This window comes from Saccoglossus kowalevskii, chromosome 14, assembly GCF_978046115.1.
Source record: "Saccoglossus kowalevskii chromosome 14, keSacKowa6.1, whole genome shotgun sequence".
Taxonomy (NCBI): domain Eukaryota; kingdom Metazoa; phylum Hemichordata; class Enteropneusta; family Harrimaniidae; genus Saccoglossus; species Saccoglossus kowalevskii.
In genome coordinates this window covers 18,246,169-18,270,269 of record NC_140654.1, presented here as the reverse complement: position 1 = coordinate 18,270,269, position 24,101 = coordinate 18,246,169, and the positions used below count along the sequence as shown (strand labels likewise).

Genomic DNA, 24,101 nt, shown 5'->3' with positions numbered 1-24,101 from the left:
TACGTGCTCAAGTTTTCTGCAGGTTATGTTTTTGTCGAATTCACGGCCTGTAAATGAAAGTCACCTGTACTGTAAAATGGCGTCTGGAGCTCTGTTCGGTTCTAGTGCGACAAATCGTGGGGGGAGCAAACATTTGGTCGAGTTTCGCGCAGGAAAGATGCGCCTGAATGGCACAACTGTTACTCCAGATAAACGAAAGGGTTTGCTTTATGTACATCAATCCGACGACTCGCTTGTACATTTTTGTTGGAAAGACCGCACGACCGGTAAAGTCGAAGACGTGAGTCATGATATTTTATACCACTTATACTTACACATAATAGCGCCCTCAACCTAATTCCAATAAATTTAATTTCTGCATTCAAATCTATATTTTTGGAAATTGTAATTGTCTAATCAGTACAAAACTATTTGAGACATATTAATAGTAATATTTCTAATTGTGGTAATTTTTTTAAGGTGGAATTTCAGCCTGAGATGCATGCGCTCATGTACATGAGTATAGACTGGTGTGTTTCTATGGCCAAAATAATTTAAAGATTCTCATAGCACTAAAAGTAAATAAATAATTTAAAATATAATTTAAAACAATACAACAAATGTCTTATTTAGATTAGTATTATACATCCTTTCAAGTGGCAAGGTTTCAGTTGTTTCACTGTTATATATCTCTAATAGGATCTGATCATATTTCCTGATGACTGTGAATTTAAACGAGTCTCCCAGTGTACCACGGGTCGTGTATATATACTGAAATTCAAATCATCAAGTCGCAAGTTATTTTTCTGGTTACAGGCAAGTATATTATTTTAGTCAAGTCATTTCATAACTGCATATTTACTCAATTTTCTATAAATCCACAAAAGTTTTGTGTAAGTTGGAGATGGAGCCAAAGATTTTTGATACACTCACTTTTGTAATGTGCGCATGATGATGGGGTGCCTGGTACATGTAGTTTGAATAAAGGCTTGTACATGGGTGAACATGATACATAATGCTAATGTGGAGAAACTATATTTTATGCACATACAATTGTAAATATATCTCAAAAGTTTTTTATTTTTTGGAACTTTTATCCACTTTATATGTGCTTAAATTATATGAGTTTAAATTCTGTGAAAAACAATGAAAAATTTCACTGTTTTCAGGAAGCATTTAAATATACTTGAAGATAATTGTTCCAGTTTCTACATGTACATCACAAACTAATTGGAATGATGTTTCAAGTAAGAAATGTACATGTATACCTAGTGTATGAAAATGAAAAAAAATAGTCAGTGGTGTGTTTGTGCAAGAATGTAAATAATGCATGAATGCAAATCTGACATAGATTTTGTCATAGAGACTGTATTCCACATTTGGACTACATGTATAGTTGTATGACATAAGTAATAAGTATTGTTATTGCTTTCCTAGGCCACCGGCCCATATACAAACATATCAAACCAATGTTTAAAATGTAACGGGTACAAGTAGAATATGATAATATTCTCGGTTATTGATCACATGGAATTAAATAATAATTAGTTTGTTAACAATTGCTTCCTAACTTCAAATGCTCTGTACACAAACACACAAACATTTCGTAGAATAACACCATTTGTTGCTTGAACGAGCCTTTGAACTTTATCCATGTTTGGTTGGAATGAAAAATGTTGGGGGATTAACTCTTGTCTTAATGTGTTATAGGCTGGGCAAATCAACAGAAAATGATATTCATCCTCAACAAAATTAGCACGACATACTTTACAGAATCTTTCCGTTGAAGGCAAACCTTTGCGCCTACCTTCTTCAATTCTAAATGGTAAAACCCAACAACGAAAACAGGCAAAAATGCGGACGAGTTTCAGATTGCAATTTAAAGATAAATATTTCTCCGGTTGTAAGGTACTCTTGAACTCAATGTAATTACGTAATTTAGGTTTCAAGGACGCATTCGCTTTCCAAAGCTGTTTCTGCGTGTCGGAGACTCGCAGTACAAATTCAGAAAGAAAAACGTCCTTGCTACCTACTTCTTGAGCTAGCCAGACATACCCAAAGCCATATGAATACAAAATGTGTTTAATTGCCGTCACCCAGTTATTTCTACCTAGGTCATTGAGATTACGCAACATTGAATAGGCATGCCTGGGAATTCTCGTCGGGGGGAGTTCTAAGAGTCTAAGCCAATACTTAATACAACGTTTAAGTGTGGAAACAAAGATTGGAAGTCGCCCACATTCTCCAACTATAGCTTCTTTGGCAGTACCTTGAGGGAGCCCAAGAAGCCTCCTGCACCATTTCCTATGTACTTTTTCAACTTGGTCGTAGTATTGAAATCCCCATATTTCAGATCCGTAACACAGAATAGGAGATATAATTGAATCAAATAATTTGAAATGGGTGTCAAAATGAACCCCATTAAGTTTAACAGATACCGATGAAAGAATCCTAATAAGCGTTTTCCCAGCCTGGTCCGCTAAAGTAGAAACTGCTTTAGACCAAATATTCCTGGAAGAAAGCACGAGACCTAAATACTTATAATAGGAGACAACTTCTAACTCGCATCCCTCAAGGTACCACTTCTCGTTTCGTGAAGCGTGACCGCCTTTGCGGAAAACCATAACTTTTGTTTTTTGTAAATTAACTTTCATACACCACTTGCTACAAAATTGCGATAAGATATTAATCAAATTCTGCAGGTTTGGAATTGAGTCACTAAAAATGGCTACATCATCTGCATAAAGTAAAGCGAACAGATTATAAATGTCCTGTGTTAGTTGAATCCCCAAATTTCCCGAGTTAACCAACATCAAATTTAATTCTTCAATAAAGAAACTAAATAAAATAGGGCTCAACATACATCCTTGTTTGACCCCTATCGGACATTCAAAGGAACTTGAAAGATTCGATTCAGATTTGACACAAGACTTAACATTACTATACATAGAACGCAAGATACAAAACATGTTACCATGGATACCGATTGTTAATAATTTATATAATAATAGTGAATGATTTATCCTGTCGAATGCTTTAGAAAAATCCACGAAGAGACAATAAAATTTACCACCCCTTTTAGCCAAATACTTCTGCACAATAGCATATAAAACAAAAATATTATCTATAGTACTGTGATTTTTTTGAAAACCTGATTGACAATCGGATAACACGCCACTATGTTCTGCCCATAAACTTAGCCTATCATTTAAGATTGCTGTAAAAATCTTTCCTAAAACATTTAATAATGATATCCCCCCGGTAGTTGTTTACATAATTTTTCCCCCCGTGCTTCAATATGGGAATAACAACACTTGATGCCCACTCTTTCGGAAAGTCACCTGAATTGTAAATAAAGTTGAACAGAAGGGTTAGAACAGGAAGAATAATTGGGGCCGAAAATTTAAAAAACTCATTTGGAAGCCCATCGTCACCTGGCGCTTTACTATGCTTGAGTTTATTTAAACTTTTCAAAATTTCATCCTCCGTAATTTCTTGGTTCAAATGATCAACCCCACCATTATTTTGGACGGACAACCCTGAAATTTCCCCATGTAAAACTGCTTCATCAACTGTATTCATGAAAACAAGATCCCTCGATTTGCCATGATTCACACTATACAGGTTACTGAAATGGACATACCATTCATGCAAGCTGATGTTATTCAATGATTTACTTTAATTTTTGTTCTGAATAAATCTCTTTAGGATTTCCCATAATTCAACTGAACCCGACACAGCTGCATCATTTAAACGGTCTTTGATGAATGCCTGCCACTCTTTCTTTTTGTCTTTACAGACTAATTTGAATTTTTTCTTCGCATTTACGAATTCATTTAAATTCACCTCATTTCCCAGCCGTCTAAATAATTTCAGCTTATTATACATACATCGTTTTCTTTGATGACATTCTCTATCGAACCATGATGGCTGATTGTTAGGTTGTTTATCGATAATTGTGACATTCTTAATTTCCATTTTTCTCCCAGCAAATTTCAACGCTGAATTTAATTTGGACAGTGCAATTTCAACATCAGGCAAGGCGTTGGTTGAATCCAAAATTAATTTTTGAAATTCTTCGGATTTGATTTTCTGCGAAAACTCTTCACTGTGTTTTTCATTCCATCTAAAACGAGCGTGTTTAGCAGACGACATAATACATGGATTTGTTTGCATAACCTTAGACTTATCTGGGACACAATTCATCTTGCAAATAATTGGCATATGGTCTGATTCATGACGCAATGGTATGTCAAAATCGGTTACATAACTGAAAAGATATGATTGCAGGATACAGTAATCGACAACACTTGCCCCGTTTGTCGTAATGCAAGTAAAATTCCCAGCCGAATCATTTCCCAATCTGCCATTGGCTATGTGAACATCAAAATGTTTACACAACTCGATTAAAGATACACCTTGCGCATTTACCACTTTGTCATTTGACGAGCGTGGCATGCGAAAATTGTCTGCATTGTAAACAGTGTTTTCAATAGGAAGAGAAGAAATCGAGTCATCCACAATATAGTCAGCAATGATACCAGTTCTGGCATTAAAATCACCCATTAACATAATATACAACTCTGGGTTTCCTGAAATATACTCTGCTAATTTTCCATTTAGGTTATCGATATATTGAGAAGCATTTTCGGGGCGAATATAACAGCAACCAAACAGAAGATCTTTGTCCACAGATAATACCGACTTATCAAAACGAATAAAAATACAATTTTCTAAATCACATTGGATTTTGGTAATATTTCCAGCTAGGCATTTTTTCACATACAGTGCCACGCCTCCACTAGGTCTTCCTCTAATATTATGCCGAGTAGCGTGACTTGTAAACAGGATATAATTTTCTAAAATGGCCAGATCAACATCGTTTGTACAAAAAGTCTCAATTAGACCTACGATATCGGCAGATTGGCAGAATGATATAAACTCAGTATTACATAATTTACTTCTAAGACCTCTGATATTCCATTCTAAAAATGAGATACTATTGCTAGCATGGACACACTTGTCAACGATTTGTTTTGGGCTTTGACCACGCCTCTATGGGATAATTTCCACTACCTTACCGGTATCGTCGTCAACTTTGAATCGTGATTTCTTTCCATTTTCATCTGTTATAACAAGTTTATCATAACGTAAAAATGCTTTTAGTTTTGAGTTTCCTGCAACCAGCGTACTACGATGGCTGAAAAGTTTAGCACGGATACCTCGTAGCCGCTTGGAGAAGTCCTCACCAACACTCACATTTGACCCTTTCAATTTCTTTGCCTTCGACATAACCATTTCCCTGTCTTTATAGTGACTAAATCGTGCAATGATGGGTTTTGATCCACGGACATCTGGTGCATTTACAATTCGATGGAGTTGTATGACCATGAAATTGCATTAGGCAAATCGGTTCATCTGGTCCAGTGAAACCCAAGCACCTGTAATGTACCTTCAAAGTCATATATTTACAAGTCAATTTTGTTTTTTGACCAAGCATTGCACACATTTTTGTCACTCAGAGTGGTAGAAAAATCCCTGTTCACAATGTTCAACATACCCTATTCATTTCATTACAGGAAGGCAAAACGGACAAGGATGAAGAAAACTGCAAGAAATTGAATGAATTTCTTAATAACCCACCACCGCCTGGGTCATCTGGAGGAAACAGATCAAGTGGTCTACCCTCGGAATTAGCCGCAATGGGAGGTATGTTAAGACACTATATAATAAATAGTCTGTCGGTTACTGGTGACATAGTGGTTGTTGCTTCAGACTCGTGATTGGTAGACCCCAGTTCCAAACCTACCTTAGGCTGAACACCAAGGATCGACCTTACCTTGGGTGAGTGTGCCACAGACTCAATAGGAAAGCCAATTCCACTGGCCGAGATTCATTCACTAACAAATGGGACTTTGGTGAAACCTTGGTTCAGGTATACAGGTGCTTGTGTCGGGCTTGGTTGACGCCAGGATAGCGTTGATTTTCAATTGATTGAATTTCAATTTGATAGGAAGATGGTCGCACAGCCCTGTCATTTAGTTCCAAACATGAATGTGACTTCTGTGGTAAAATTTGCACATGAAAGAAAAAAGTCAGGAGAGACAAAACGTAAAGAAATATGATGGCCTTTATGTGGCACTGTTTTGTTTATTTGTGTGCATCAAATTTATGGTCTCCATGCACTCCATGCATGTACATTTCATTATCGTGTATTCTTTGAGAACATATCTTGGCCTCCTACATTAATTATTACCACATATCCATAATTATTACCACATATCCCAGGCCTATTTTTATCACTTCTAATGCCTGGTTCTACCTCTGTTTCCCTTAAAATGTTTCCTTCAACAATTTCAATTATACATGTAGTCTAAAGGCATTTATAGGATACTTTATACTCAATTTATTCGTTTATTATTACATATCAGTACTACATATTATGCGACTTTTGTTAATTCCTAACCCACATTATAAGCTGAAATTCTTTTCAGGAGAGGGTGGATTGGGAGGCATGTTAGGTAACATGGATCAACAGCAACTCATGCAGTTGCTTGGAGGAAGAGGACTCAGTGCTTTAGGTAAGTGTTTAAGTCTTGTTATATCAACATGTATGAATATGAAAAAAATTATCCAGGTGAAGAAATTAATGATGGCACTTAGCTATTCTATTTAAACGCAAGTGATTTATGGCTGTAACCACCAAAAGACTGTAATTTTAAGTTTGCACCACTACTGTCACAAAATCTGGATGTTTCTACAAGTTATGATTACGCTTAGCTTAGTTTGTAGTCGCATTATGGCATATAACCATGAACATTCTAGAACGCCCATTATCCGAACTCAGGACAGCTGTGGTACATTAATGGCATTAAAGGTTTTCCAAATAAAATTTGGAGAGTGATCATGGGTATAAATGGTCTGACTTTGGTATATTATCCTTGTTGTTGGCTATGAATATTCATGCATAACTGCAGTGTCCAATGTTTATGGTACCTTTAATGTAGAGATGTAGGTTCGTGGGCACTTGAGTGCAAGTGAAATTTTTTTTTACTTTTTATTGTCCAATCAGTCTTGGCTATAGACTATATAATTTTGAATAGTCAAACATGCTCAAAAAACGATTTTAAAATATGGATAACAGGTGCAAACATTCTCTCTTTTGAATGCTTAGCAAGATTTAGCAAGGCTGTACATAAATAATAAAAAAAAAACATGGTGAAAAAAAGAACTGACGGGATCTCCATACTATGCACTATATTTAACTTTTTTACAAAACGGTAATACATTTAAATTTGGAACTGTTACAGCCATTTTAATTACGAGCGTTAGCAAACTTCTTACTGAGTAAATTGTTATGCAAATTAGCAATTATCTCAGCTTCTTTTTAGTGCACATCCCAGAACTTTAAAAAAAATAGCTTTGACCCTTTGTTTTGAAATTTTCACAAATGATTGACAATGTGTTTATCTTCAAAACGCCGTCGGGGCATTGTTTTTGGTTGAACAGTGTTACAACAATCGTACAGACAACTAGCCTGGGTGTTAATTTATGCATAGTAGACAGTTTTCAAGACGACACTTTCTTCATAGTAAACATATGTACCCGTAGACCAATTTTGACAGGAAACAGAGGCATGCTGTAAAAGCTAATTTTTTTTTAAATCACTTTTTTACCAAAAAAGCACATTTTTGTACATATTTCAAACTACAGTGTCCATAAAAAAAAATACTTACAAAATTGTTAAATTCATACAATAAGCTTTCTGAAAATATATAGTTTTGTGGACAAGGGAGGTCATCTTGGTTTCCTAATTAACTAATTAAAATACCTGTCAGGTAAACTGCATCTTTACCTTAAATAAGAAATGCAAGTTGATTTTTAACATCTGTAACCATGAAAGCCTCAACTTCAAATAACCACATACAGTGTGGGAAATATACAGACAGAGAATTGAAAATTGTCCTTCAGTTAAATATGTTTCTCTTGACAAAAACTCGAATTAATGCTTCATCTTCATATATCTAATTAAAGACCGACATTTACTACCCATGGGCTGGGCATAGCTTAGTATTCTGATTTGACTGATTATTCAAAGACAGCAACTGTCAATCGTTCATTAAATGTAGATAGTCCTAATCTTTTGTTTATGTTTATAGTTACTGATCTGAGCTGTGTAAAGTGAAATAAACAATTCATTTCTGGTGACGAGGCAGCTTGTTAGAATTCGAATTCAAGTCGGGTATGCTAGTATGCACACTTCATTCTAAAGTGACACGGCTATGCTGCAATGTTCAATAAAGATATTCAAAGACATAAATTACGTCACGTCAAGTAAATATTTGGTCTCTGAGCGATCACTTTTTACTTCAGACAACTAAGAGAGCTGTATATTTAAATAATATTTATTTTGATTGTCCTTGCATCATCTCAGACCCAGGTGAAATGAAAACCATTCAGTCACAGATTTGACCTCACGGGCAAGAGCGACTTGGTCACCGAGTCGTAATATTTTTGTTATCGTACGGGAAATGGTTAGTTTCGCGTCAAATATTCACGTGTTCGTGCCATCACCAGTGATCATGTTTTTAGTTTTTTCTGTTTTTTCAATCACTGTTTCTCGTGTTTTTGTGGAGCTTTTAGTCACTGTTCTTGATGTGGGTGAGGGTGACTTCATTTGAATAATTAGCTCCGTCCGTGCCTGTTTATATATCATGTCGGTCTTTAACTAATTTACTTGTCATGGGATATACTTTAGGTGGACTTGGTGCTCTGATTGGTGAAGGCAGACCTAACAGTGCTCAGTCATCCACTTCTTCCACGTAAGTATAAAAAGATCAATAATTGAAAACTTCACTTTGTCCTGTTGAGTCGTGGCTGACATTTGCTGTAAAAACACTGCTAGTCATTCTGGTTCCTCGCTTCCTTTCATGTCACGTCAAGCCATCTGTTCTGAGTTGTTATTGACTCCTGTGTGCGAAGCACAAAAAGGGAGTCTTTGCAGTTAGTGTGTCTGTCTGTGTGTGTCTGTTCCATCGATATCTCAAGAACCATTCATTGTTTTTTGATGAAACTTTGTGCATAGATGCTCTGGGCCAATGCGCAGATTTGATTAGTTTTTGGTAAAAATCCATGCATATTAATTACCTAATTTGCATGATAATTAGCTGATTTTTAGCTGTTCCATGACTTTTCTACTGATATCTAAAGAACCACTCATTGGATTTTGATGAAACTTGACACATAGATGCTCCAAACTAATGCACAGATTTGATTAGTATTGGGTAAAAATCTGTGCAATATTAATTACCTAATATGCATAATGATTAATCAATTTTCGGTTTTTCCACTGATATCTCAAGTACTAATCATCACATTTCAATAAAACTTGGTACATAGATGTCATAGGACACTGCACAAACCTGATATTTTTAGGGTAATATCAGTACATATTAATTACCTAATTTGCATAATTAATTAATTTTCAGCTTTTGATATTTCAAGTAGTAATCATCACATTTCAATGAAACTTGGTACATAGTTACTTAAGGACTGTGCAGACCCCTGATTAGTTTTGGAGTAAATATTTGTGCATATTAATTACCTTATTAGCATAATTAGTTAATTGTTTCTATGAATGTTCCACTGATATATAAATACCACAAATTAGATTTTAATGAAACTTTTAAAGAGTACTCATCACATTTCAATGAATCTAGAACTATGCAGAGACCCCATTAGTTTTTGGTAATTATTTATGCTTATTAATCACCTAATTAACATAGTTAATTAACACTGATATCTGAATAACTGATCATCACATTTGAATAAAATTTGGTACATAAATGCTCTAGAACAATAGACAGGCCTGATTAATTATGAGTTAAAATTTGTTCATATTAATTCTCTATTAGCATAATAATTCATAATTTTTTTGCTCTGTTCTGTTCATATTAGTTACCTGATTTACATAATTAGTTTTCAGTTTTTCCATCAATATCTCAGGTACAAGTAATTTTGAATTAATTTCTTTCTAAGCTTTCTTTGATTTATAATTAAGAAGCAAAATGTAGACTATCAATTCTATATCAAATAAATCTGAATCTTTGTGACACACAGTATAGGATTTTTATTTAAAAAAAACTGTTTTTGGTGACTTTTTTTCATGACTATTCTTCATTCATTCCAGCATTCTACAAAGCTTTGTTAATTTTTTCCTACTCTCTGTAGGCCATCTAGAACACAGTCTGCATTGGGGCAAACTCGGGCAAGTGGTGGGACAACTACAGCCGCTAGTAGTAGTGTTGGTGCTGGTACAAGTGGTAATGATAAGCCAGCCTCACAGCGACCGTCAACTGCAGCAGCTGCTCTCCCTACTCAAACACCGAAGCAACCCATTCAGCTTAGTGATCTGCAAAGTATTCTTGGCAGTATGAACTGTAAGTTGGAAAAAAAAGTTATATAACTACAATTATTAGTCTCCTTTCAGATGCTGTCTAAAGACAATGACCGATAGATGACCTTCGTGTATGCGTCCCCACTGGTATCTTGAATATACCTTGGCTGATTAATTCATACTTTGGTACATACATACATTATGTTACACATATGTTCATGGATTCATTTTACAATCTGATTCAGTATGACCAAATTGCAGTCATTTCAATGTTTAAAAATGCATCAAAATATGTATGTTGAACATAATTTAACCTTGATGCATATATTTATTTTTTTTTCAGCTCAGATTCAAATTGACAAACTGTGGGAAAGTTTATTTTAACAAATGCTGTTCCGAAGCCATATCTCTGACATGCCTTGACCATTTATATTCAAATTTCATACATGCATATACATATTGCCATGAAGCCTATTTTTCTTTAGCCATATGCAGTATCTGTAGGAATTACTCCTACTGTTTTTTTGTTGCTTGCAATTTTCACAGTTAAAACTTTATTGTTGACAAATAAATAATAAATACACATATCACGTTTTAGAAAGTGTTTGGAAACAAATCAGCTATTTGCATGCTATATCGTCATAAATACATGTATACATCTTTTGTCATGACTCGTAACCATAAGTTTATTCAATTTGTTCTGCAAAGATCATTTTGGCTTGGTCTTTCATTGATTAAAATTACTAACAAATATTGAAAACAACACAGCTCATGTCACTTGATATCCAATGTGAAATTGTTTGATCTCCACCTTGAATTATTTTATATTTGCAGTACCAGCTGGACAGAGTAATCAGTCTGAACAACGCCAGTCTTTGAGTAAGAAAACACTATTTTTCATTATGTCATACATACTGTAAGCCCTATGGAGCAGGCATGCATATCAGCTACCATATAAGATGATGATGTCTGTAGGAATGTTTATTCCTGCGAAAGTCTTACTAATTACTACAGAATCAGAGAATGATTGAAATGTGTCTCACACGCCACAACTGGTTTAGTTGTTTGACCATTTTCATCCATGTGAAAGTGATTCAGACCAAATTAAAGGTGTAATTTTTTTATTCTTTCCTTGTTATGAGTTTATACATTGCCTCATACCCAGCTTCACAAATGCTGTATTTGCTCTATTCCTATTTGAGTACCGCAAAAGTGTTATGAAGTAGTGGGACCACTATTCTGTGATTTTCATTGTTACATTGTATTCTGACAACTTGCAACACAAGTCTTGAGATATTTCACCTCGGCTGATCTAATCTACTATTTTTATCCTGTCATCATAAGCACATTTACTATCTCCAGTGTTATTATAAACACATTATACAAAGCAAACAACTAGTAGTGAAGTCACTGGTAGCCTAGTGGTTGTCGCATCAGACCCAAGTTCAAATCCTACTTTAGGCTGAACATTAAAAAGGGTCAACCCCTATCATGGGTGAGTGTGCCACAGACTCAATGGGAAGGCCAATTCCACTGGCCAAGATTAATTCACAAATGCAACTTTGGGAGAACCATGGTTAATGTCCGCAGGTGCTTGTGTTTAACCGAGCCTGTTTGACGCTGGGATATCGCATCAAATTACCATTTGATGGCCACACAGCCCTGTCATGTAGTTGCAAACATGAATATGACTTCTGTGGCAAAAATGCACTATGTGTCTGCAATTTGCACTTACAAAAAAAAAGTCAGGCAAAACAACAGTGACATTCAATGTCTGGAACTGTCGCCTGGCACAAAAAACAATTTAAAAAAAAACACAACAATTAATAATGACACTTCCTAGCTGACATTGATGGGAGTGTGAAGCATGATATGGGTCGTGTTCAAAAACTAAAAGCAGGATAACCAAAAAACCTGGCACAGTGCAATGCTATAACTCCCACTGATGATCCTATCGCTGAATTCAGGTGCACCCAAGCACCCAAGTCTACTTGAAGTCAATAATGAAATTAAGAAATTTATTTAGCATCAATTAATCTATAATCACTTCGAAATTTAGTGCTTCTAGAGAAAACAGATGAGAAATTAAATTGTGGTTAACAAAACATTTGAGAATCAAGAGTCCAAAGTAACAAAATGTGCATTTTATTTTAACTTGTGAAAAATATATTGTTCATATATTGTTAAAAATGTTCGAAATAATGGCATATTTTTATTTAGTCCCCGTTCGGACGTGGTTTGCCCTCTGTGCGTTCGTGATCACCTGTATCTCGAACATGCATGGACCGATTAAGTTGAAACTTCACTCATACATCACACATTATATGGGACATATGCACATGCATTTTTTCCATGATCCGATTAACGATAGCCGAATAGCGGCCATTATAAGGCCGAAAATGTATCAAAATCGCACATTTTCACCATTCCGGACACCGGATCTCAGTTATGCATAGACGGATTTTGTTCAAATTTGGTACATAGATTAAACATAATAGGACCTTGATGCACCTTTTTTTTTTTGGGATCGGGTCTGAAATGGCCGACTAGCGGCCATTTTGTTTTAAAGAATTCAGTTCTGGATCCGTATCTGAGACATGCCTGGATTGATCGAGTTCAAACTTCACACATACAAGGTACATCATGTCACAAATATGTATGTGCATTTGTTTCATGATCTCATTAACGATAGCCAAATGGCGGCCGCTTTAAGGCCGAAAATGCATTGAAATCGCACATTTTCACCATTCCAGACCTGGATCTCAGTTATGCATGGAGGGATTTTGTTCAAATTTGGTATATACATTAAACATAATAGGACCTTGATGCACAACATTTTTTTTTTCGGATCAAGTTTGAAATGGCCGACTGGCGGCCATTTTGTTTTTCAAGAATTCAGTTCTAGATCCGTATCCGAGACATGTCTGGATTGATCAAGTTCAAACTTCACACACACATGGTACATCATGTCACAAATAGATATGTGCATTTGTTTCATGATCCGCTTAACAATAGCTGAATGATGGCTGTTTTAAGGCCAAAAATGCATCAAAAACACGTATTTTCACAATTCCGGAACCAGATCTCAGTCATGCATGGATGGATTTTGTTCAGATTTAGTACAATGTGTTGTACATATGCAGGTGCATTTCGGATCAAAAAACTGAAAGTGGTCTGAGATTTCGGTCATGCACTGCTTTGAATGTATATGTCACTCAAATATGAACGGAACGGGGACGTGTCATTGACAATGACTTGTTTTTTTATAAGTTTCTGTGTGATAGTTTTTCAACATTCAATGGGAAAAAAATATTATTCTTTGAATTCTACATCATGATATTTTAATACATAAACACATGTGCTTGTCTATGTCATGTATGAAAATAAATAGATTTAACTGAAGGACAATTTTCAATTCTCTGTATGTATATTTCCAACACTGTATGTGATACAGCATTTCGTGAGCTGCTCTAAATTTGTAGGAAATAAATTTCCAGAAAGCCGATTGGTGAATTTTGTAGCAGTCAAAATTTCACGCATGTTCTTCAGACCGAAACTCTCACTATTACTTGTATAATCACAATCATTTCAGTTGTACATGTACAAGCTTACAATAAGACTATAATCATTTTATTGTCATTCTTTGTGTTAGGTATTGATTTATCCCAAGCTATCTCTGCTGACGTGATGGCTCCCATACTGACTAATTCAGAAATCCAGAAGCAATTGATGGAGCATTTACCAGTTGGGGAGTCGTTACCTCGAGATCCTGAGCAACTCTCTAGTACTCTGCAGTCACCTCAGTTTCAACAGGTAACTCGTCATTTGTATAGTCTTGTATTTTTACAAGACGACTTAGACATAAAACTGTGTCCATTTTCTGGACTCAAATTATTGATCCAGTTTGATCCAATTTAGTTGACCCAGGGATAACAAAGATTAAGCACCAGTTTAGCCACCTGTCAGAATTTGAACATCTTTCAGTGGAATGTTCACTGGTACAAAATTCCCCTATTTTCAATGTCTCACGAAATTCTATATAATTTCATAATAGTAATAAACTCAAAATTATTCCATGTTCTTCTGATTTATTGCTTAGGCAATGAGTTTATTTGGTATGGCTTTACAGTCTGGTCAGCTGGGGCCATTAATGGGTCAGTTTGGTTTAAATGCACAGGCTATTGATGCTGCAAACAAAGGAGGTAGGTTCCACTTAAAATGTTTAAAAACTGCAACATCAATCATAAAAATTTAAGAGCAAATATTTTTATGATAGTTTTCAGAATGCTCTCTGTTATCATACTGGAACAATAGAAAATGAACACCTGTATGGAATTGTAATGGCAAAGAGTGTTCAAATCTGTATCTGAGAGTTCTTTAAAATGTCTCTTTAGTCTCGGTAATTGGGGTGAGTTTACAATTATAAACTTTACTGTTTTGGGCAGAATAAAAAAATGTGGCAGATCCAGATTTCATTTGCATATCACTCGCTCAAATCATGACCCAGAAAATCTAATTATCATTTTGAAGAGACTTTAACTTTAACCTTTTCACCACCAGACTTTCTTGCCAAACCTATTCTTCAATATTTCTGGAAATGAAATTTTTGAGCCAACAGACAAAATTTAAGTCAATTTTCAGTTATTCTGAAGGAAAGTGCATACTATAAAAGGGACTATTTTGTGAATTTGTGATGAAAAGAGGGAAATGGTGGGGAAAAGCTTATAGCATACATGTAGGTTCCTTAATTACGGTTTTCAGAGGAGTCATTTTTAGCTCCCAGGTCATTTTCAAAAAGTAAGGCCTGTCGGTCAATGTGAAAAATGACACTGTGGTACAAAAATTTTGGAACATGCGTGCGAGTTCTTTTATCATTTTATTTGACAGATTTAGAAGGTTTTGCCCGTGCCATGCAAACTGTGAAGCCGGCAGATAAAAAAGACAAAGAAAGCAGTGATAAAGGGAAAAATGAAAAAGACGACGATGAAAGTATGAGTGTAGATTGACATTCTACAAAAGTTCATTACATGTAACAGTTCAGTTCAAAACTGTTCTGATTGAGTTAGTTAATACAATACATTTTTTGGACACACAAAGCCTATTATTAAGTACTGTAAGTTATATTTATTTGTTGTTGCATTTGTGTGCCCATGTCTATTGAAGTTTTCTTGATTATCACAAATGTCAAAAATTATCACCAAATTGTTGAATACACTTATATCACAGGTTCATACTTGTAATGTTCACAGCAAGAATAGTCATGTTTTTTTGTGATAGTTATGTTGCTCACCTATGATAATTCACGTGCTAGTTCAAACATAACTCAATCGATCTTGCAAAGTACCTGTATAGCATACAGTAGACAATATTACCCAAACAAATGTAGTTCAGAAAATTTAATTTTCTTTTTCTCCACCCCTTATTTTGTTTAAACATTCACATATTTTCTGCTCTTTGTGAATTATTGTTCTGTTGAATTTACAAGGAATTTGGTGTAATTTAATGTTATACAATGTAATACAATGTACAACATTATGTGGTTAATAAATTTGTTTGCATCAACTGCAACCAATCAGACGATAAAATAATTTATTCGGTGTTTACATTGTCAATATATGCGATTGGACAGATACATTGTAAATAGTTCAATACCCTTTGCATCAGAAATGCATGTGCGATAGCCTGAAAAGTTAGCCACAACCTTTTGGCTTGCATGATTTAATTAGTGAACCAATAGTGACTGCTTTTTGATTCACAGATGGATTTTGCTTGAGGGTAGTCAAACATGTATCAACAAAATCTTCTGGCTGACGTTTGAATGTGTTGTTGAAAAAGATATGCATATAGGAACTGTAATCAAGTTGTGGCTTACATTAGGATAGAGTGAGAATATCCAGTACAAAATGGCTGGCTCTGTGTTTCTGAATATAAGCTCACTAGAAATATGGTCTGAATGCATGATTGATATTTAGTCGTACACTCCCTTTTTAAATACACAACAGATCATATAATTTGTGATTATACTAAATATGTAAAAAAATGATTTTTAGCTTGCTATCATTAAAGATGACAGGCAGTTGGTCCATGACCTACATGATTTTCTTTTCTAATAACTTCTTGAAAATCGTCTATTACTTTTATACGTTATATATTCATATTTTTCTCTATTTTTCCTATTTTTGAACCAAATTGACATAATTTTCCTATTGACTGCAGATCTTCATCAACATTTGAAAAAGTAAGGATAAAGTTGTGTGTATATATTATGTGTGTGTATGCATGTTTGTGGGCACTTGGGAGTGATTTTTTTTTTTTTTTGCTTTTTATTATCTTGGCTATAGACTGTTAAAATTTTGTAGAATTGTGAATAGTGGAATATACTCAAAAAAACATTTTAAAATATAGATAACAGGTGCAAACATTCTCTCTTTTGAATACTTAGCAAGATTTAGCAAGGCTGTACATAAATAACAAAAAAGAAACATGGTGAAAAAAAGAAATGACGGGATCTCCATATTATGCACTATATATAACTTTTACCAAACGATATAGCTGTGGGTCCATAGCTCTGCTTGTGTCGATCTGATGTTATAATAAACGTACTTGAAATTTGTATGGTATTGTCGACACAGTAGAGCTATGGTGACAGCCATAGAGTACCGTCCATGTTGTGCCGCAATAAAACCATTGCGCAAATAAACGATTCAAAATCATGCAATGTCTTGTGAAAAACGACTCCAAACTAAGGTCGATAGATTGTACATTTATTAAATACTCACCACAGCAAGGATTGAAACTTAATAATTTCAAATAAAGCCCATTCACCCGAGTATTCTTGGACGGTCACGCTAAAACACAGCTTGTCGCCATTTTACACACACTGGACGAGGTCGGTATCACATGATCAATATGACGTCACGTTGTTGTCATTACGTAATGCGGTTAGGGATTCCCCAAGAATGTACACACCATGTCCGGCATTGCGTCAATAACGTGTGTTTATTGCAACCAACCGTTTCAGAAACGCAATAAAGGTTTGAAACTATATGGAGTTGGCACAAATGTTTGTGCCAATTTCACTGTTTATGACATTCTAGTTGAATTGTCCAAGGAACCACAAAATGGTGGTTTTGTTTGCCAAACATGTTACAGTCTAATCTGTAGGTTTGGCAAACTAAGAGAAAAAGCTCAATGTGTTAAAGACGAGCTCCGCGAACGATGTTTTTCTCCCTGTGTTGGATTTAAAAGAAAATCCAGCGAAGAAGAGGCTTCAGGGGCAACGTCTGCCAAACAAGTGGTTTTTCAACTTCCACCAAAAGTTACGACATCGATGCAACCGGTAGTAGAGAAAACAGACGCAGAGGTATGTATTTCGATAATTCTTTATATAGTTCTAATTTACATTTATCAACCTATATTTAAAGCCATTGTTATTTTCTCATTCAAAATTTTTCATTATGAGGAATATTGCATACTTGGTTCATCTACTAATTTTAATATTATTTGATTATTTACAGAAGTCTACTTTCATAGATGTTGCTATCAATCACATCAAGAAATATAATTATTGGTCTGGAATTAAACATCTTCTGAAAAACAGTCGTAAATTTAGAGATGTTTTTCACCGTCTTCTGGTACATGAATCTCGACAGGAAGTTTCGTTTTATTGGAAAACAAGTCGAATACCGTCCCAAGAAACCACAATTGAAAACATAAAGAAGTTTCAATGGTTTCGCTTTCTAAATGAAACTAGGAAGCACCTGCCAATATTACATGCTGTAATTGAAGGTTCCCTGTCAAACCGATTGTCCGCTGATAAGATTTGTATGTGAGTAATTTAAATAATTATCCAAATATCTTCGAAATCCTGATACAAATATAAAAATGTTCGTATTCACGAAAAACATTTCAAATAATGCCTTTTAAAGCCATGAATGTACATACGGTTTTGTAATATTGAATTTATACCTGTCAGGATAAGTGTCAACCTAATGAGCGAATATTATATTATTCTATATGTAATTTTTTTTTCAAAACAATGGAATTTGCATAATCACACGGAATAATCATAAATAGTGAAATATGTATTTGGATTCCTGATATGTTTTCAAATTCAGTTTGACACAATTCAGATGTACGAATATAGTGACTTTTTATTGATTCTTTTTACCAGTGACGATGATGGAAAGTGTGGCTCCTTAGTTCCCGGCTTAGGTTTTACAATTGGTACCATACTAAACTTGCGAAAACCCAAGAAATTTAATTTTCTACAAAATATTAATGCACTTCAAATGTACCGAAGTGGCTGCAATCAAAAGGTTAGTTGCTAAACTAGTTTTTTGTATTAATATTGTTGAGATGTACCGAATCATTCAACAGTATACAAACTTTTTTATTCGTAATAATACAATATCAATGTTTCTGAGTGTTACGTAGCGAAGTACAGATAGTACGCAATACGAATCAATGAAATTGGGTTTTTTGCGCAGATTTTTAAATGGTTTAACAAGATCGGACTGAGCATTGGGATACATGCCACAAGAAACTCTGTTGACCGTTTACGTAAAGGATTCGATAGTGAAATAATAATCTGGAAACAACATATTCAGGTTTGTGTTTTCGTCTTTTTATAATTATAGTCTTAGTTTCGTATTTTAGTGACGCCTGGTTTTGGTGTTACAGTACGCCCCTCTTATCACCAGTAACATCACTCTTATTATCCAAATTTTCTTTAGCATGAACTCTCTGCAAACTGTGACAGCAGTATGCACACCGACGATAGCGTACATTCTTCCTTGATCTCAGAGTTTGACGAATCGGCAGAGAGCGATCATACCAAATCAACTAACGGATCCGATGAAGACTGTGTTTCAATGAGCCCAGATGGGGCCAGTGATATTGAAGATGACGTAGAAACTTTCGAAAGAGGCATGTTGAATTCATTATATTGCTTCCCACATAGATATTATTTTTGAATATACATGACGTGTTTATTTTGGTATAAGTGACCTCAATATTGCAGGAGACACAATTTTAGGATAATATATATTGTCTAATGCTAGCTAAAACCTAACGACGTCCGTCCGACTTGCGAGTTCCTGAGAAATGTTATATTTTGTCCAGGCAAGCAACCCCTTACACCGATTTTAGTAAGAGGTATCATTTTAATGCTACTTTTTTTATTCTGTATGCATTTTCCGATAGATCTGCCCTCTTGCATTTACAGTAATATACATGTATTTTTGCTTCTCTGCTATATTTCTGTAGAACCCGGATACAGTCTGTGCTGGGACAACGTTCAAAAGCTCTCTGAAGCCAGACACCAATCCCAGAAAGTCAAAAATAAAATGATGCTCTGGGCACTGTCATTCGCTACCAAAAACCGTATATCATTTCGCGACTACGATGACATCAGGACCAAAAAAGCAGTCGATATCCCTGTTGCGGTTTTTTTTGCCTTCACAGAGTGATTGGACTCGAGTAAGAACAAGGATGAAAACACTAGTTCAGCGTATTCTTGTGCGCAACTTTGAGTGTTTCAAGGACACACAAATACAATGGCATATATCGCACAAGTACTCTTCTGAGTCACGATTAAAGAGTGAGATTGTAAGTCCCAATATCACATAATATTCACACCCAAAACTAAACTTACTCTATTATGGTGTTAAGTTGTGTCGCAGTAAAGTTAGTCGTAAAATGATGACAATTAAAATAGATACTTTACACTCATTTCACACTAAATATCCATCTTGACACATTTCTAACTATAGTCTAAACTCACGTTAAAGTCTTTAAACCAATATGAAGTGTAACGTTTTGAAATAGGTCAATGGAAATTGACACTATACTACGGCCGAAATGTACAGTAATATATAACAGTCCAAACAATAAATCGGATGGTTTCTCGGACTATAGCATGATGGAATATGATTTAAATTTCTAACTACGTCCAAGTCAGTGGTTATATACTTACTCTGGATATTGATATATTTGCGTTGTTCAGGTTAACCTTGGTGTAATAAAAGCCAACCCTTCCTCCAGCAAAGGTGTGATTGAGATAATGCGACATCTTGGACAGTATGTACCATCACAAAATGGAAAACCCCTCTATAACGTTGTATGTCACGGTGATCAATTATCAATTGAACGTATGGTTGATGCCAGGTTTTCTATGGCATGTAGCCAAGACCATGTCAATCGTCTTGTTGGGCTCGAACCAAGGCCCCAGGAGTTCCACAAAAGGTGCATCACAATGCAGGTAAATACTGGGTAGTTACATGCTCGTAATATAAATATAATGTTATAAATTATGTATGTATGCATGTGTAATTTTTTCTTTTATTTGAAGGACACCATGAACAAACTATTCAGTGGAAGTTCGGCAAGTGCACGTGGGTCTTTATTCCATGTCAAAATTAAGTTTGGTCACCGTGCAGTGAAAAAGAAGGTGATTGATGATGTTAATCACACAGTGGATTGTCTTAACTTTATGACCGAAGGCTATACCTGTATATTGGCAATGCATTTAAGAAGACTGACCAGCCTATGTGATAAGCCGACTATTCAACCGGACCAGCAGAAAGACTACGTTGAAAAGTTAGCAGAGGAAATAGTTTCTTTTATTTGGCCGGATGTAGATGAAGTACCACTTAGTGATAGTGATCAACAGCCATGCATTGATAATTATGATGATGAAGATGATGATTATTGCGTATGTAAAACAGGTATGTGCATGTATGGTGATCTGTGAAACAACGCAATAGGAAGATAGATTATACTACTGAACTCAATACAATATAACAAACCATCCCTTTATTCACAGACCTAGGAGGGACCATGATTGAATGTTCTGCACTCTCACAGTGTAAAAGAGGCAGATGGTTCCACCTCGATTGTGTTGAATTACAACCTGAATCTGTACCAGATGACGAGTGGTGGTGTAGCCCGGACTGTGAACAATCATCAATTTATTGTTTCTGTAAAAAGAAAGAAGATACTGATGATGATAAGTGGATAGGGTGTGACAGGGAGTTCATGTGCCCTAATGGAGAATGGTTTCATATGCCATGTGTTGGTTTGAATCAATGCCCAGGTAAGCTGATAGGCCCATAACTACATATTTTTATAATAATAATAATAATAAAAATAATAATAATAATAATAATCTGTTGATAAATTTTCCACTAGATGGTTCTTGGTTTTGTTCAGATGACTGTCAAGTTAAAGGGCCTTTATCAAATCCAGACCAGGACACCGGTGCTGACTACCTCTTCAATTACTCCTGTCATGTATTATGGAGAGGGTTATTCCATATGGCAGAAAGAGATGCAGAACGCGAAAACGATGGTCCCGCAATGATGTCGAATTGGAGAGTTTCAATGTTAGATTTCTGGGAAAATAACCATTATAAATATCTTATAATTGGCCATAGATTGCTAGCATGTAAGTTTATTTTATCGTTTTTTCAGTAACTTTCAAATATGTGATTAAAATTACTGGCGATCCTCACAAGTAAATATTGGTTAATATATTCAACGTTTACTTCAGGTATAAATGGTTATGTTTCGCCAAGGCAAGGAGAAGAAATGCTTTGGAATAGCACTGCTAACCTGAAAGGAGGAGCTGGGAACAACATACCGCTAGATCTTGTTAACGAGTTTCTAAATAATGACTTTAAACGTAAGTGTACAATTAGGAATGGTGAAAGGTCTTTTTTTACTAACTGAATGTATGTTTTTACATCAACCCAACCAATACTTTCGGCATATATGTGTCCGTTGTTTATGTGTGAAAATATCTATTTGTATTTACACCCGTTTGTTATATATGATTAGTAATCAAATGCTTATTTCCATATACATTGCAGAGAACCTAAAACACTGCCATGGTCGCTACACAGACACCCATGTTGCTAGATGTAGTCAGCTGGTTGGAAGATTGGCCACTGACTTAGAATGTGTTTACATGACCAAATTTATGGACGAATATGTTCATAAATCTAAAACTACATCTGCTAATTACAGACGAGACGTCTCCTAATTTGTAAAGGAGTACAGAGACGATGGCATATTTCAACAAATTCCGGGTCGGTATCACGCTGGATTTTCCAACTTTCGAAATAAAGTAGCCATTCACAGTGGTGATAAGTTGGTATCCCGACTGAAATCACACTGTAGAACCCTTGACCTGTTGAAGGAAATCCTTCCACAGGATTAGTTGTTTCCCATGATTGGATTACGGATTGTTACATTGGAACAATAAATATTACTACTTTGTTAGCCAAACAGTGAGCTATATTCCTTTACTGTTGGCTGGGTTACTTTTTCGTTCACCTTATTTTATAGCAAGCAATACCTTCGTTATGATGAAGATATGTTCATCAGCTTTATTTTTTTACCAGAGTGAAACCTAAAAACATCATTATCTAAATTTCTGGTGCCGATTACAAATGAAATAAGTTTTCAAGCAGTCATTCAGTACAGTCAGTTTATTATTAAATCACATTATGAATTATTGTTCAATTAGCGCGAACAGAGGAAATAATAGTTTTTGTGTGCATCATACTGGGAAATGCTTCAAATAGAATATTGATTTATCATTTTAGTTCATCCTTGATTGTCGAACTTATAAATCTCGCGCACGAGAGGATGACACCAAAAGATGATGAAAATAAATACAACTGAATATAACGATGTTTCAATGCCAAGAAGCATTTATTTTATTCGCATATTAAATATACCACAGGATGAAAAGACAATGTTGTCACAATACTGTGGTACACAATAAACATAACACTATGTGGCCATATTTGCTATCTGCGTGTGAAGATTTAACTCAATAACATAATTCTAACATGCTGAACAACAACCAAAAAATAAAATAAAAAATGGCAATTTGACAGTATTTCGACGCCTACCTCTGCGAGTTTAATTGACCCGACATGGACATTTAAGCTTACAAGCTGTGCAACACTTACAATTGAGGCAAACACAACACTCACATTTCATGTCACATGACTTGCGATGTTTTATCTCGTCAATTATATGAGGATTCATTCCTTTAATAGTGAGGTGTTCCAAAATGTGGACTCGTAGACATGGAATGTTTGAATGTTTAAGTTGTTCACAGAGTGATTTCATATCATCTTCAACGTGTAAAACCGTTCTTGGCAGCGGAAATAAATGTGCCTCCGCTGGATCACCATTTCGCCCAGCACGACCTACTTCCTGCCAGTATTCAACTATGCTGTTACTACATCCCCAATGAACAACTATATTTAAATCTGGGATGTTCACCCCCATCCCAAACGCCACAGTGCAAATTATACATCTTAAAACATTATCCTGCGAGAAACGTGAAACAACTCTCTCCTGGTCTGTGCTGGCCAATGCCCCGTGGTAAACTTCCAAAATTCGGTTTTGTATAACTTTGCTTCCATCTCCATAAGCAGCATTTCCCAGGTAGGCCATAAAATTAGCAAATACTTTGCCACACTGAGTGATGGTTCTGCAAGGAAAAAGTCGAAAAGTCAGTAATTTACTAAATTGTTATTATATTATATTATATTATATTATATTATATTATATTATATTATACATTAGATCTACATTTAAACGTTCTCGTGTTTGTAAACTTTCAAAAAACAATCAACTACCTGTTTATTGTTATTATACATATGTATAAAAATGATATACCTGACATAAATGATGGCTTTCCGTGCTGT

General features: G+C 35.2%; 1 protein-coding gene, 1 long non-coding RNA gene and 1 pseudogene across 3 annotated transcripts; 2 read left to right on the top strand and 1 right to left on the bottom strand.

Moving 5' to 3' along the window:
• Window positions 1-61: 61 nt before the first annotated feature.
• Window positions 62-15,943, top strand: LOC100374175 (proteasomal ubiquitin receptor ADRM1-like). Its single transcript, XM_078010505.2, has 10 exons — window positions 62-280; window positions 679-795; window positions 5,559-5,688; window positions 6,474-6,560; window positions 8,738-8,801; window positions 10,210-10,418; window positions 11,210-11,254; window positions 14,028-14,188; window positions 14,475-14,577; window positions 15,263-15,943. Exons 1-10 carry the CDS (start codon window positions 77-79, stop codon window positions 15,379-15,381), a joined length of 1,239 nt encoding a protein of 412 aa, XP_077866631.1. The 5' UTR covers window positions 62-76; the 3' UTR covers window positions 15,382-15,943.
• Window positions 10,085-17,279, bottom strand: LOC146734513 (uncharacterized). Its single transcript, XR_014931618.1, has 2 exons — window positions 17,155-17,279; window positions 10,085-10,416 (listed from the first exon to the last, which is right to left on the bottom strand). It is a non-coding gene; the product is annotated as an uncharacterized LOC146734513 (long non-coding RNA).
• Window positions 17,280-17,345: 66 nt separating this feature from the next.
• On the top strand, window positions 17,346-23,087 carry LOC146734512 (uncharacterized; annotated as a pseudogene). The gene is made up of 12 exons (XR_014931456.1): window positions 17,346-17,738; window positions 17,893-18,203; window positions 18,549-18,693; window positions 18,865-18,984; window positions 19,111-19,284; window positions 19,841-19,984; window positions 20,382-20,636; window positions 20,727-21,102; window positions 21,201-21,470; window positions 21,566-21,820; window positions 21,926-22,057; window positions 22,245-23,087. The product of XR_014931456.1 is annotated as an uncharacterized LOC146734512 (transcript).
• The last annotated feature ends 1,014 nt before the right edge of the window (window positions 23,088-24,101 follow it).